The sequence below is a fragment of the Ctenopharyngodon idella genome, chromosome 5, assembly GCF_019924925.1.
Source record: "Ctenopharyngodon idella isolate HZGC_01 chromosome 5, HZGC01, whole genome shotgun sequence".
Taxonomy (NCBI): Eukaryota; Metazoa; Chordata; class Actinopteri; order Cypriniformes; family Xenocyprididae; genus Ctenopharyngodon; species Ctenopharyngodon idella.
The window spans coordinates 3,803,168-3,815,849 of NC_067224.1; the positions used below are offsets into that span (position 1 = coordinate 3,803,168).

The 12,682-nt window shown below is 34.5% G+C and overlaps 1 protein-coding gene across 4 annotated transcripts in view; it reads left to right on the top strand.

Annotated features, from left to right (window-relative positions):
- kif1c (kinesin family member 1C) overlaps positions 1-12,682 on the top strand; it is a 60,177-nt gene that overhangs the window by 36,959 nt on the left and 10,536 nt on the right. For all 4 annotated transcript variants that reach the window (XM_051893413.1, XM_051893411.1, XM_051893410.1 and 1 more), the window contains 13 exons: positions 584-649; positions 969-1,147; positions 1,283-1,394; positions 1,470-1,547; positions 3,260-3,325; positions 3,502-3,580; positions 5,001-5,079; positions 5,171-5,319; positions 6,673-6,833; positions 7,669-7,748; positions 10,857-10,932; positions 11,406-11,485; positions 11,572-11,666. In XM_051893413.1, the coding sequence (XP_051749373.1) occupies positions 584-649; positions 969-1,147; positions 1,283-1,394; positions 1,470-1,547; positions 3,260-3,325; positions 3,502-3,580; positions 5,001-5,079; positions 5,171-5,319; positions 6,673-6,833; positions 7,669-7,748; positions 10,857-10,932; positions 11,406-11,485; positions 11,572-11,666 (1,300 nt within the window). The remainder of the gene's footprint in view (positions 1-583; positions 650-968; positions 1,148-1,282; positions 1,395-1,469; positions 1,548-3,259; positions 3,326-3,501; positions 3,581-5,000; positions 5,080-5,170; positions 5,320-6,672; positions 6,834-7,668; positions 7,749-10,856; positions 10,933-11,405; positions 11,486-11,571; positions 11,667-12,682) is intronic.

The window sequence follows — 12,682 nt, forward strand, 5'->3', positions numbered from 1 at the left end:
GATTGGCTACACATTTGTTGTGGTGCTTGGTCCGAGCAACTTTTCAACAGGGTTTTTGAGAAATCGCTTACTACTCCTTTGAATGCACCCCTTAAGAAAGACTCGTCATGTCAAAAAAAATGCCAGTGCAGACAGCCTACGTTAGATGGGTTTATTATAAGCGAGGCGCTCAGGTTCACTCTAGATAGTGTTATTAGTCTATTCAGTTGCTTACACATCATGACACATAGGAAAACTGTTAAAGGTATTACTAACATGTTGGACCTTTTATTGAAATTAGATTACTTTTACCTGTTAAGTCATGCCTTCACAAGCACCCGTAAAAGCTGTATTTGTGATGAGTTGGAGGAGGTGCAACACGTGAAAAGGACATTTGCATAGTATATGCTTTTGCAATATGCACTTTGTAATAAACAAGAACAATAACAGTTGGGTCCATTTATTAGGGAGTAGTGAGTGGCTCTTCAAACACACTAAAAGAATTGTAATTACTTGAAGTAATTAATTTATTCTGTACTTGTGTTGAATTGGGCACTTTTAGTCATCACATTTCTCTCATTGTGCATTTTTTTTCCCCCCATAGATGTGTGAGGATTTGTTCAGACAAACCGCAGATAACACTGACCCTGACCTGTCCTTCTCTGTAGAGGTATGTTTGTGTGTGTCTGAGCCACTGTGTGCTGGAGTGTCCATTTGCAGTGTTAAAGTGCCCCTATTATGCTTTTTCGAATATTACCTTTCATGCAGTGTTTAATACAGCTGTTTGTGAATGTAAACGGTCTGCGAAGAAACTGCAAGACAAATTAAGTTATTGTCTCCTAAAAGAAAGAACTGCATGGACTCATAAAGCATGTGACTTCAGATTAAACTGTGAATAAACAGTTTCTTGATATAAAATGAGCTGACTCTTTACATATTATATAGTCAATAACGGATTTAATATAATTTTATGTATAATATGTTTTTAGGTTTCATATATGGAGATTTACTGTGAGCGGGTTCGGGACTTGTTGAACCCCAAAAGTAAAGGGTCCTTGAGGGTCAGAGAGCACCCTATAATGGGCCCTTATGTAGAAGACCTCTCCAAAATGGCGGTTACAAACTACAATGATATTGCAGATCTCATGGACACTGGCAACAAAGCCAGGTATTATTATACACACAAACATGATTATGTTTCAATTAGGGAAAAAAACACTCTTTTGATAATTGATTAATCTGTCAATGATTACTTTTATTAATCAGATTAATAAAAGCCAAAAATCATTTTTGTTACTTAAAGGACGGTTGCTGCTACCAATATGAACGAGACCAGCAGTCGCTCACATGCAGTCTTCACCATCCTATTCACACAGCGTCGACACGACCACATGACCAGCCTGGACACTGAGAAGGTGTGTATAGGAGATTAGAAAACACTCCTTTTTTGTTGTTCTTTACTCACTTTGGTTTCTATGTGTACTGCTCAGGTGAGCAAGATCAGCCTGGTTGATCTGGCAGGAAGTGAGAGAGCAGACTCATCTGGAGCCAAAGGCATGAGGTTGAAGGTGTGTTTGATGTCATATTTCTTCTGCATTAAAGGAAGGAGTTTAAACAAAAACGACATACTGCCATCATTTACCCACCCTCATCATTGTTGTAAAACTGTTTGAATTTTTTTTTCTCTGAAACTCAGGAGATATTCTGAAGCATGTTCATGCAGCTCTTTTTTTGTACAATGGACGTTCAAAGGGGATGTCAAAATTAAAATACTCCATAAACGTATCATAAAAGTAGTTCACCGTAAATATTGTGAAATATTATTACAATAAGAACCGTTATTAATAATTGAGCACCAATAATAATTAAGTACCAAATTATCATATTAGAATAATTTCTGAAGGATCATGTGACACTGAAGACTGGAGTAATGATGCTGAAAATTCAGCTTTGATCAAAGGAATAAATTGCATTTTAAATATTTATTCAAATAGAAACAGTTATTTTAAGTTGTAATATTTCACAATATTTCTGTTTTTACTGTGTTTTTTGATCAAATAAATATAGCCTTGGTGAGCAGAAGAGACTTCTTTCAAAGCCAAAAAACAAAAGCGACAATCTTAATTATTCCAAACTTTGGTCCCACTTTATTTTAAGTGTCTTTAACTACTGTGTACTAACATTTAAATTGATAATTTGATACAATGCACTTATTGTGTATATGCATGCTTTTACACTGTACTTATATTTCTTAACCTGCATGTAATTACATATAAATTAAATTAATTTCTGTAATTACATTTATAATTTTGCAATACAATATGAACACTAAGTACATTGTACAATTGTTTTTTTTTTTTATTTTTTTTTTTATGTAAGTACATAGTAGTTAAGGCCACCTAATATAAAGTGGGACCCATACTTTTAACCGGTTGTGTAAGTGTGTGTTATATATATGTATATATATATATATATATATGTGTATGTGTTATATATTAAGTCATCTGAAGATACATATATGATATGTATATAAGCAGGGCCTAAAATTAACACTCGCCAAGCGCCAAATGCAAGTAGAAATCGGTGTCACTTGCCAATTGGGGAAGTTGACGGGCCAACGCTGCATTGTTATGAAAGTTTAATCCTTGACAATTTAAATATTCAAGCGCAAGAAGACGCGAAAGGGAGCTCATTCATTTTGTGTGCGCATACATCCGAAGCACACACCCAGAAAGCCTGAGCTCTCGTTCACGTCGTCTTGCATTTGAGTGGACAAATTCAAAAAAATAGTGAGTATCCTAGTAAAAAATAGTCGGTTATGTCTTAAGTGAACAGAAACAATTGAGAACATAAACGCATGTGTACAGTATCAGTATATTAGATCTGTGCATTCACTCTTAAAGTGACAGCAGCCTAATATTCCTGCTGCTGTTTGTTTTTAATGTTAATCAAACTACAAAAGACAAAGAGAAATCACTCACTGCTCTTGATTGAATAACTTTTGTAACTTTAATAAGGATTAATAAATGTTTAAATTGGTTAAAATAAGCTATATGAGCGGAAAAGAATTTATCTTAAATTGGACACGTGTCATATGTAACCCAGCTTTTTTTTTTTTTTTTTTACTATTTGGAGCTTGACATCTCAAGTTAATTTAACTGTACAGAAAAGCTTTGGACATTCTGTTGAGTAAATTATGACAAATTACTCTTTCAGTTGAATTAACCTTTTAACCTTAAAAGTATTAAAAGATATTTTAAAATAATTGTTTGTTTTTTAGGAGGGAGCCAATATTAACAAATCTCTGACAACACTGGGTAAAGTCATCTCGGCACTGGCAGACATGGTAAAAACTTATTTTTCTTCTGCTCGATAGTTTTTCTGTCTCTCCTCTGTTTCTTACTGCTGCTTCAGTTCTGTTTGTTTCCCATCTATCGTCTCCTTCTCTTCACTTGTCTTTCATTGTTTTGTCTCAAATGTTAAGTTCATTGTCAAGAGTAACAATATACTTCCCCTCCACAGCACGGCTCAAAGAAGAGACGCTCTGATTTCATTCCCTACAGGGATTCTGTGCTCACGTGGTTATTGAGAGAAAATCTAGGTATGTCTTGCTGTCTAAAGGCCTGTTCACAGGCTGTGAATTGAAACGATACATTCCTATAGATCTGCTCACACCAGGGGGGAAAATTGGTCTGACGAGAACTTTTTTTTCTTTCTTTTCTTCATTTAGAGAGTCACTGAAATAAACTCATCTACCAATAAGATGCTTTTGAGTCATGTGTTGTTAGACCCTGTCAACACACCAGGAATGTCCCATTAGAAGATCTGCATCTAAAACCAGTTAGCACAGAGTTTGGTCTGACACCTAAAACCAGTCAGCAAAAAGCTTATTTGATATCCAGCCATTCATTAAGTTACTCTTCTATCAATCAAGAGGAAGACATTGAATTGGAAGCATTCCCTTATCTCTAACTTAATTCTGAAGACAAGCATAGCACACAACAAAAGATTCAACAGTAACAGAAAAATAATACAAAATGAGTAAATCTTGTGTATCTTGCATATTTTTCATGTGGGGTTCTAGTAACTTAGAGATGCAGATATCGGCTGTTTGTCTTCTGAAAGATTTAGATTTTAATTAATTTTTAAAGAAATTTGCCATTTTTAAGTAGTTCATCCATAAATGAAAATGGTCACCATTGACTTGAAATACAAATGAAGATCAATTTAAAATTGAAAGTCCATGTAACACTTTTTTAAAGAAAATAAAACTTTTATTCAGGAAGGATGCGATCAAAAATTACAGTAAAGACATTTATAATGTTACAGAAGATTTCTATTTAAACTAAATACTGTTCTTTTGAATCCTGAAAAAAAAGTATATCGTGGTTTCCACAAAACTGAATCTGCAAAAACTGTTTATAAAAGTTATAATAATTAGAAATGTTTTTGAGCAGCAAATCAGCATATTAGAATGATTTCTGAAGGATCATGTGACACCGAAGACTGGAGTAATGATGCTGAAAATTCAGCTTTGATCACAGGAATAAGGAATACATTTAATTTTACTATATTTTCAAATAAAAAAAACAGATATTTTAAATTGTAATAATATTTCACAATATTACTGTTTTTACTGTATTTATGGTAATTTTTTTGGTATTTTTTTACTGACCCTATACTTTTAATTACTGTATAAACAGTTGCGAAAATAAGGCCTTATAGACCTGTCGCTCTCTATTATGTTGGTAATATTAATCAAACAGCAATATCAAACGACTTCTCTTCATTTATTTCTTTATTACGGTCTTAAGTTTACTTAAGTAATTGCTTGAAAAAATTAAAACATTGTTTACTTAATTGAGAAATACTTGAAAGCTTCATATCACTGATTTAATTTAATTTGTCAGTGTATTCTTTAACTTTAATGATAACATGGAGTGTGTTCAATAGTGTACTCTTGTTCTTGGTGTGAACCCGTCTTTAAACACTGATGTTTAATTGAGTGTTTGTGTTTGAAGGTGGAAACTCTCGCACGGCCATGATTGCTGCTCTGAGCCCAGCAGATATCAATTATGAAGAAACACTCAGTACTCTCAGGTAAAAACACAGTTCTTTCTTTTTAAGCATAAATTTGACGTACATTGTCCTGTTTATACTATCTAAGCTCATGAACTGTGTCTCGCTGTAGGTATGCAGACAGAGCTAAGCAGATAAAGTGTAATGCTGTAATAAATGAGGATCCAAATGCTCGTCTCGTCCGGGAGCTCAAAGACGAGGTCAACAGACTCAAAGAGCTCCTCCTGTCTCAGGGACTCAGCAACCTTATCACTGCCTCAGGTATATGTACAAGTACTCTTTACACCTGATATTAACAGCTCTCAGAGAGGTCCGTTCACATGAGGAGAGTGCTAAAATAAGCATAAGTAATATAAACAAAGGTAATGTGTCTTGGAGACGCACTCCGATACAGTCATTTAAAGTTGGCATGAAATGGAAGATGCGATAGACTTTTGTTCCCTATTGTGACGTATATCCGAGTGAAATTACTTCTGAAACAAGAACAAATGTAGGGCGGGACTTGATTTTGTCCATGGGGAATTAATTGGATGGTTGTGGTTTGCTGTTGGTGGATCTCATGAGAGTGACAGGTTGTCCCGCCCTCTCATCAGAGAAGAGATGCTGCAAGAAGGAGAGGAAGTTATTTTGATTAAAGTTTACGAGGGCACGTGAATATTAAAAAAAAAATTGATGTGCGTGGATAAATAATTTGTAATAAATACTGCAATATCCATAAAAAATAAGAATGGTCAATTTTGATTCCGTGCTGACTTTAAAGCAAAATTGAAGATGGTTTAAACCTATATTTAGGACCAGATTTTAAAATTCATTCTCAATTGTGGTTCTCATTAGATTCTCATTACTTAAATTAATGAGTGACATTATAAAAATCAGCAAAAAAAATAAAATTTTAATAATGTACACTAATTGAAAAAGGGTTCTGTAAGATTTTTCTGTTTTTGAAAGAAGTCTCTTCTGCTCACCAAGGCTGCATTTATTTGATCAAAAATACAGTAGAAACGGTAATATTGTGACAATAATAATAATAATAATAATAATACTGTTTTCTATTTGAATATATTTTAAAATGTAATTTATTCCTGTGATCAAAGCTGAGATTTCAGCATCATTACTCCAGTCTTCAGTGTCACATGATCATTCAGAAATCATTCTAATATGATGATTTGCTGCTCGGGTAACATTTCTGATTATTATCAATGTTGAAAACTGATTAATATTTTTGTGGAAACCGTGGTAATTTTTTTTTATAGAAAGTTCAAAAGAACAGCATTTATTTGAAATATAAATCTTTTTAAACATTTTAAATGTCTTTACTATCACTTTTGGTCAATTTAATGCATCCTTGCTGAACAAAAGTAAAAAACAAAACAAAAAAAAAACCTTATGAATGGTAGTTTATTTTTCCTCATTAGAGAAATTAGATGGTTTTTTTGCATGACAATAATGAGTATTTGGGAGGGAAATCGGATTGCATGGTCACAAGATGCACAGAAGTTAACAGACATGGACTAAAGGCCACAAACTCTTAATTTGATTTCATGGTGTCTTTTAGCTGTAGACAGTCACAGTCAATTGAGAAATTAAATAACTCTCATGCTCTTTTTCTCTCAGGGTCTGAAATGGGCCGTCCTGCTTTGGGTGGTGCATCAAGTGATCTCCATCAGCCCTCGCTCTCATATGTACAGTCTACCTCTGATGCACCAATGGAGTGTGTAACGCCCGCTAGTCCTACTGAGCACATCAGCAAAGAGGAGGCCGTGGAGAGACTCAAGGTACACATGACAGACTCTTTCTTACCAACAACAGCCAAAAACTAGAACACCAACAGCATGTTCAGGAAGGTATTTTCATAATTCAGTAGCTTATAGGGGTGTGACGATACACTTAGCTCACGAGATGAGACGATACACGTTATTGGGTTCACAATAATGTGACTATTTTTAAGAAATGCTATATTTAAGAAATCTTCAATGACAAAATATGACTGAAAAAATAGTCTTTTATTTGACTGAAAGTCACAAAATGCAAAACAATGCAGATGCATTTTACTTATCATTTAACTGATCTAGGGCTGTCATTAACGATTATTTTGGTAATCGAGTAATTGGTCAATTATTTTGACAATTAATCGAGTAATCGGATTATATTTTTGTGGTAATAAAAATAGACCTATGTGAACAATAGCCTTTAAAATAGCTTAAAATACATATAACATCGAGGCAATAATTGGTTTAAATAAAGTATCAAAAGCAAGTAATTTTGTGGTTTTATTAAACAACACTCTTATAATACATAATGTAATATACATAATATTCTAAACAATCAACTTATGTACATATGTATGATAACAAATGCCTGCAGAGGGCGCCAACGGCCTGGTGATTGTTGTTGTTACACTTTACAGCATGAAGTATCAATCCTAGTTTAATATTGGCCAAACAACATTCATTTCAAATGTCCACTTAATCTTTAATATTTAGCCACTATAGATCTCTTCACACCCCTGGTAGCTTAGTATTAAAGTAGGTAACAGAGTTGTAATTTCAGAGATTTAGCTACACCACTCTCTAAAAGATTGTCAACTAAGCCAATGTTAATGTCTAACAGGAAACGGAGAAGATAATTGCAGAGCTGAATGAAACATGGGAGGAGAAACTCAGGAAAACCGAGTCGATACGACAGGACAGGTAAGAGCAGGCACAGTCCAACTAAGTGTTTGCAGTATTCAAAATGTGTACACAAGTATAACATGAACTGTTATAATGGACTGAATTAAGATTTAATTTAAGTCAAATTGTTACATTTTAATCAGTAAATTCAATTAGAATAAAAAGAGACTGTTACCAAATTACATCCATATCAGCAAAATCCATCTTTGCACAGAAGCTGCATGTGAATTGGCATTTAGATGCAAGATTACACAGATGCATTTAATGCTTAAATGTGTCTACACTGCATATACAATTGAACAATGCTATGATTTTTTAAATGTTTAAATACTTTAAATATAAAACAAAAACTGCCAGTAGTCACTGTCTTAATGAGTTAATCCACTGACATTCAAACAGCTGATTTATTCAGTCATTGAATCAATTATTAAACTGATTCTTTCAAAACACTGATTAATTCAATAATGAAGCATCGCTATGCATTGACAAAATAAATGCAATATTAAAGGAATAGTTCACCCAAAAATGAAAATCATCCCATGATTTACTCACCCTCAAGCCATCCTAAGTGCGAGTCTAGTTCCGGTGGAAGAGTGACTTCTGACCCGACGCATGACGTATTGATGAACACGGAAGCGCAGAGGAGAGAGCAAAACAAAACACCGGTCACGAATTATAAGTCTAAAATGAGAATTTTTAAAGAGCAATGTCAGAGGAGCTTGAGTTTGTTGCCCAGCTCTATTTGTTTGAACCGCGAGAGGCGTCTACTCTCACCTAAGTTTACGTTACTCCTACATCCTACGTCATTCGCCGGAACTTGACTCACTCGTGAACGGGCGGACGGATGTTACCAGAAGCTAGTGATTACAGTTTATAAACTTATAAATATGGATATTTTTCTTAAAATGCATCACTTCGCTTTAGAAGGCCTTTATTAACCCCCTGGAGTTGTATGGATTACTTTTATGATGGATGAATGCACTTTTTGGGCTTTAAAAAAAGGTAACATTCACTCCCATTATAAAGCTTGAAGGGTCAGTAAATTATGTGAAAATTTTCATTTTTGGGTGAACTAACCCTTTAACAATATTGTCTAAAATGTAACAAAAGTTAATGTATTTTTTTATTGAACTGTTATAAATTCAAAATGGCATTCACAATCGTGCTGATAATTGGGAAAATGGCACTCTTGCTTGTTTGATATTGCTTAACTACACTGTGTTCCAAATTATTATGCAAGTGACATCAGTAGGATTTCAGTACAATAAACATTCAGATTTTCGTTTTTCAAAGAAAATGTTTTTGTTTTATTTTCCATATCTTTTTAGATAACTGGTATCAATTTCAGACAGGTTTGTTAAACAGTTTGCCAGGTCTACTTGGGTAAATGGAAAACCTACTTAAAGAGGTTGTTCCACATTATTAAGCAAGTCACCGTTCTCATGCAATATGGGGAGGAAGAAAAATCTTACTAAAGATGAAAAGCATGAAATGGTGCAATGTTATGCAAAAGGCATGAAAACAACTAATATTGTGTGAAAACTGAATGGAGATTATTGAACTATCATAAGATTTGTGAGTAATTTACAGCACAAGACAACTCACTCAGATAAAGGCTTATTAAGGAAAGTTTCTGTCAAAAAAATGTATTAAAAGGACTATAAAAAAGCCAGCGTTGAGCAGCAAACAGGTATTTAAAGCTGCTGGTGTCTCTGGAGTCTCAAGAAGCTCTCCATGCAGGCTGGCAGTTGTGCATAAAGTTGCATTTCAGCCACTCCTAAACAAAGCTCAAAGAGAAACATTTACAGTGGGTTTAGAAATACATTTTCAAACAGTTTTATTGCTGTGGTGTTTTTTTGCAGCATGGGATAGTGTGTTGTCCTTAATAAAAATCTTATTTCACAAGAAATCCTTCTTTTTATGCCATAGCAGAAAATGGTCAGTTATAAACTCCACATATCTTGCAGAAGTCATTTTGACACCATCAGAGACCCTAAAGGGACCTTCCATCTCACTTCCCAATATTCCAGCCCAAATCATCACCCTCTAGCTCCCTGCTGACATCGTAACCTTGTTGGAATGTAGTGGTCATTCACCAAACATCCAGAAATCCATTGTAGTTCGGCATTAGTCAGTGAATAAATCTATTTAAAAATGAGTCTTCATGTATTTCTAAACCCACTGTAAATGTTTCTCTTTGGGAGCTTTTGGTTAGGAGTGGCTGAAATGCAACTTTATGCACAACTGTCAGCCTGCATGGAGAGATTCTTGAGACTCCAGAGACACCAGCAGCTTCAAATACCTGTTTGCTGCTCAACACTGGCTTTTTTTTTATAGCTGTCCTTTTAATAGAATTAATTTTTTTTTGACAGTCAGATAAAGGCTTATTAATGAAAGTTTCTGAGTTCTCTTGTGCTGTAAATCACTCACATATCTTATGATAGTTCGATAATCTCCATTAATTTTTCTTCCTCACCATATTGCATGAGAACGGTGACTTGCTTAATAATGTGGAACAACCTTTTTAAGTAGGGTTTCCATTTACCCAAGTAGACCTGGCAAACTACCCAACAAACCTGTCTGAGATTGATACCAGTTATCTAAAAAGACATGGAAAATAAAAAACAAACAAACACTTTCTTTGAAAAACTAAAATCTGAATGTTTATTGTACTAAAATCCTACTGATATGTCACTTGCATAATAATTTGGAACACAGTGTATATTATTTGACTAGAAATATAAAACAAAACTCTTGAAAATTGTATTTTGGGTGCATTCTAATGGCTTTTAATACAGTGCATCACACAGCTGCATCAAGGAGTTTTATGTGGTTTTTGCAAAGCAAGTGACCTACTCGAAAATGTCAGCTTGCACATCATTAAAACAATAATTATGATATCGAAGACGATACATATCGCACACCACTAGATGCCACCTTAACCAACTAATCACTTGTTGCACTTTATGTGTACTTTACATGTCAGTCAGATGACTCCAAACTCAGTCCTTGGCTAGAATAATCTGCAATGTGGACCAGACTTTATGCTGATAGTCAAAAGTCTGGCTCTGTGAGACTGATACCAATGTGAAACCCACACTGTCTCTGTTTGTTATGACGCATTAGAGAGTCACTGCTGGCTGAGATGGGTGTGTCTGTGAAAGAGGATGGAGGAACAGTGGGTGTTTTCTCACCCAAAAGAGTGAGTCAAGTCATATTTATTTGAATTATGCTATATACAATACACATTTGGTCAAAGCAGCTTTAAAGGTGTGGACACATTTATGGTTTCTCAGACGAAATCCAGACATTTTAATTGGAATTCATCAATCAGGAACTTTGCATGAGGGCGAAAGTTCACCCTATGCTGATTTCACAACGGGTTCAGGTTGGTCAAGCAAATTTGCTGCGTTGACTAACAAAAATCTGCTTGGTTTGAAAGTGACTTGTGTGAGCTGTGCTTCATACATAGTTACACTACTGATGATAGACAGTGGAACTTTTTGCCGATTAAATTTCACTGAGATTTTGCTAATGTGACCACACCTTGAGTCTCAAAGTTTCTTTAAAACATACAAATATGGTTTCTACTCATACTCAACTATCCTAGCACATGACGTGTCCTCATTAGGTCCAGAGTGCTTCCAGGTGTTTGAGCATGTCTTTTCTCCCCAGACGCCCCACCTGGTGAATCTGAATGAGGATCCTCTGATGTCAGAGTGTCTTATCTATTATATTAAAGATGGAGTCACTAGGTGAGCAGTGAGTTTTTGAAGGAGTGATGTTTCTGTGTAAATACTGCACTGTGTGTCTCATGGCTGTGTGTATGTGTGTATTGCAGGGTTGGTCAGGAGGATGTGGATATTCGTCTTAGCGGTCAGTTTATAAAGGAGCTGCATTGCGTCTTCTGCAGTGAAGTTAATGACAATAACGAGGGTGAGAGCAGTCACATGACTTTCATTACATTCACTGATTCGCACAAAAGTGACACTAAAGACAATGTTACAAAATATTTATATTTAAAATCAATACTGTTTTGTTGAACTTTCTATTACTAGAACTTTTTAGATCTTGTGACATTGAAGACTGGAGTAATGATGCTGAAAATTCAGCTTTGATCACAAATGAATTGTATTTTGAGATATATTCACAGAAAAGTTATTTTAAATTGGAATAGTATTTCTCAATATTAAGTGTTTTACTGTATTTCAAAAATATTCAAAAAAAATATTACTGACACGGTAGTGTAGGGCTACATGTATGTAAAATATTACATAAATATCCATACGTTTTATGTCACTTAAGTAGCCATATAGTTATATAATAGTTATTAGTGCTGTCAATCGATTGCAAAAAAATTAACTAATTAATCGCACATTTTTCTGTAATTAATCATGATTAAAGTTTTTAATATATTTTTATATTGGAATAATTTCACAATTTAATCTCCAAATTAATGTAGAAACAACATAAAGACAGTATATTTTAAATATTTGATCTAACAGGTTGGAAATATAAGTTATCAAACACTTCAGTCTTCACTGCATAAATTATAAATTAAATGTAGTTAATCCTTATTAAAGCTACAAACGTTATTCAGTCAAGAGCAGTGAGTGATTTTCTGTTTGTCTTTTGTTCATTGATTATCATTAATGACAGACAGCAGCAAGTTTATTAGGCTGCTGTCACTTTAAGACCTGACGCACATGATGTAGATCTGACTCTTTACGGACATTAAGACTTTATTTAACTCATTTAAGCCTGTGCTTATGGAGATACTCGCTAAAGTGGGCATTTGGGCATACTTTTGTGTGTTTTTGTCCATTCAAGTGTGAAAGAGAACTCAATGCGGCCACCGTGCGGCTTGTGTGTCATGCGTGTCTGTCACACAGATTCACAGACAGCACACCAGTACAGATTTAAGTTTTTTTTGTTTTTTTTTGTTTTATTGC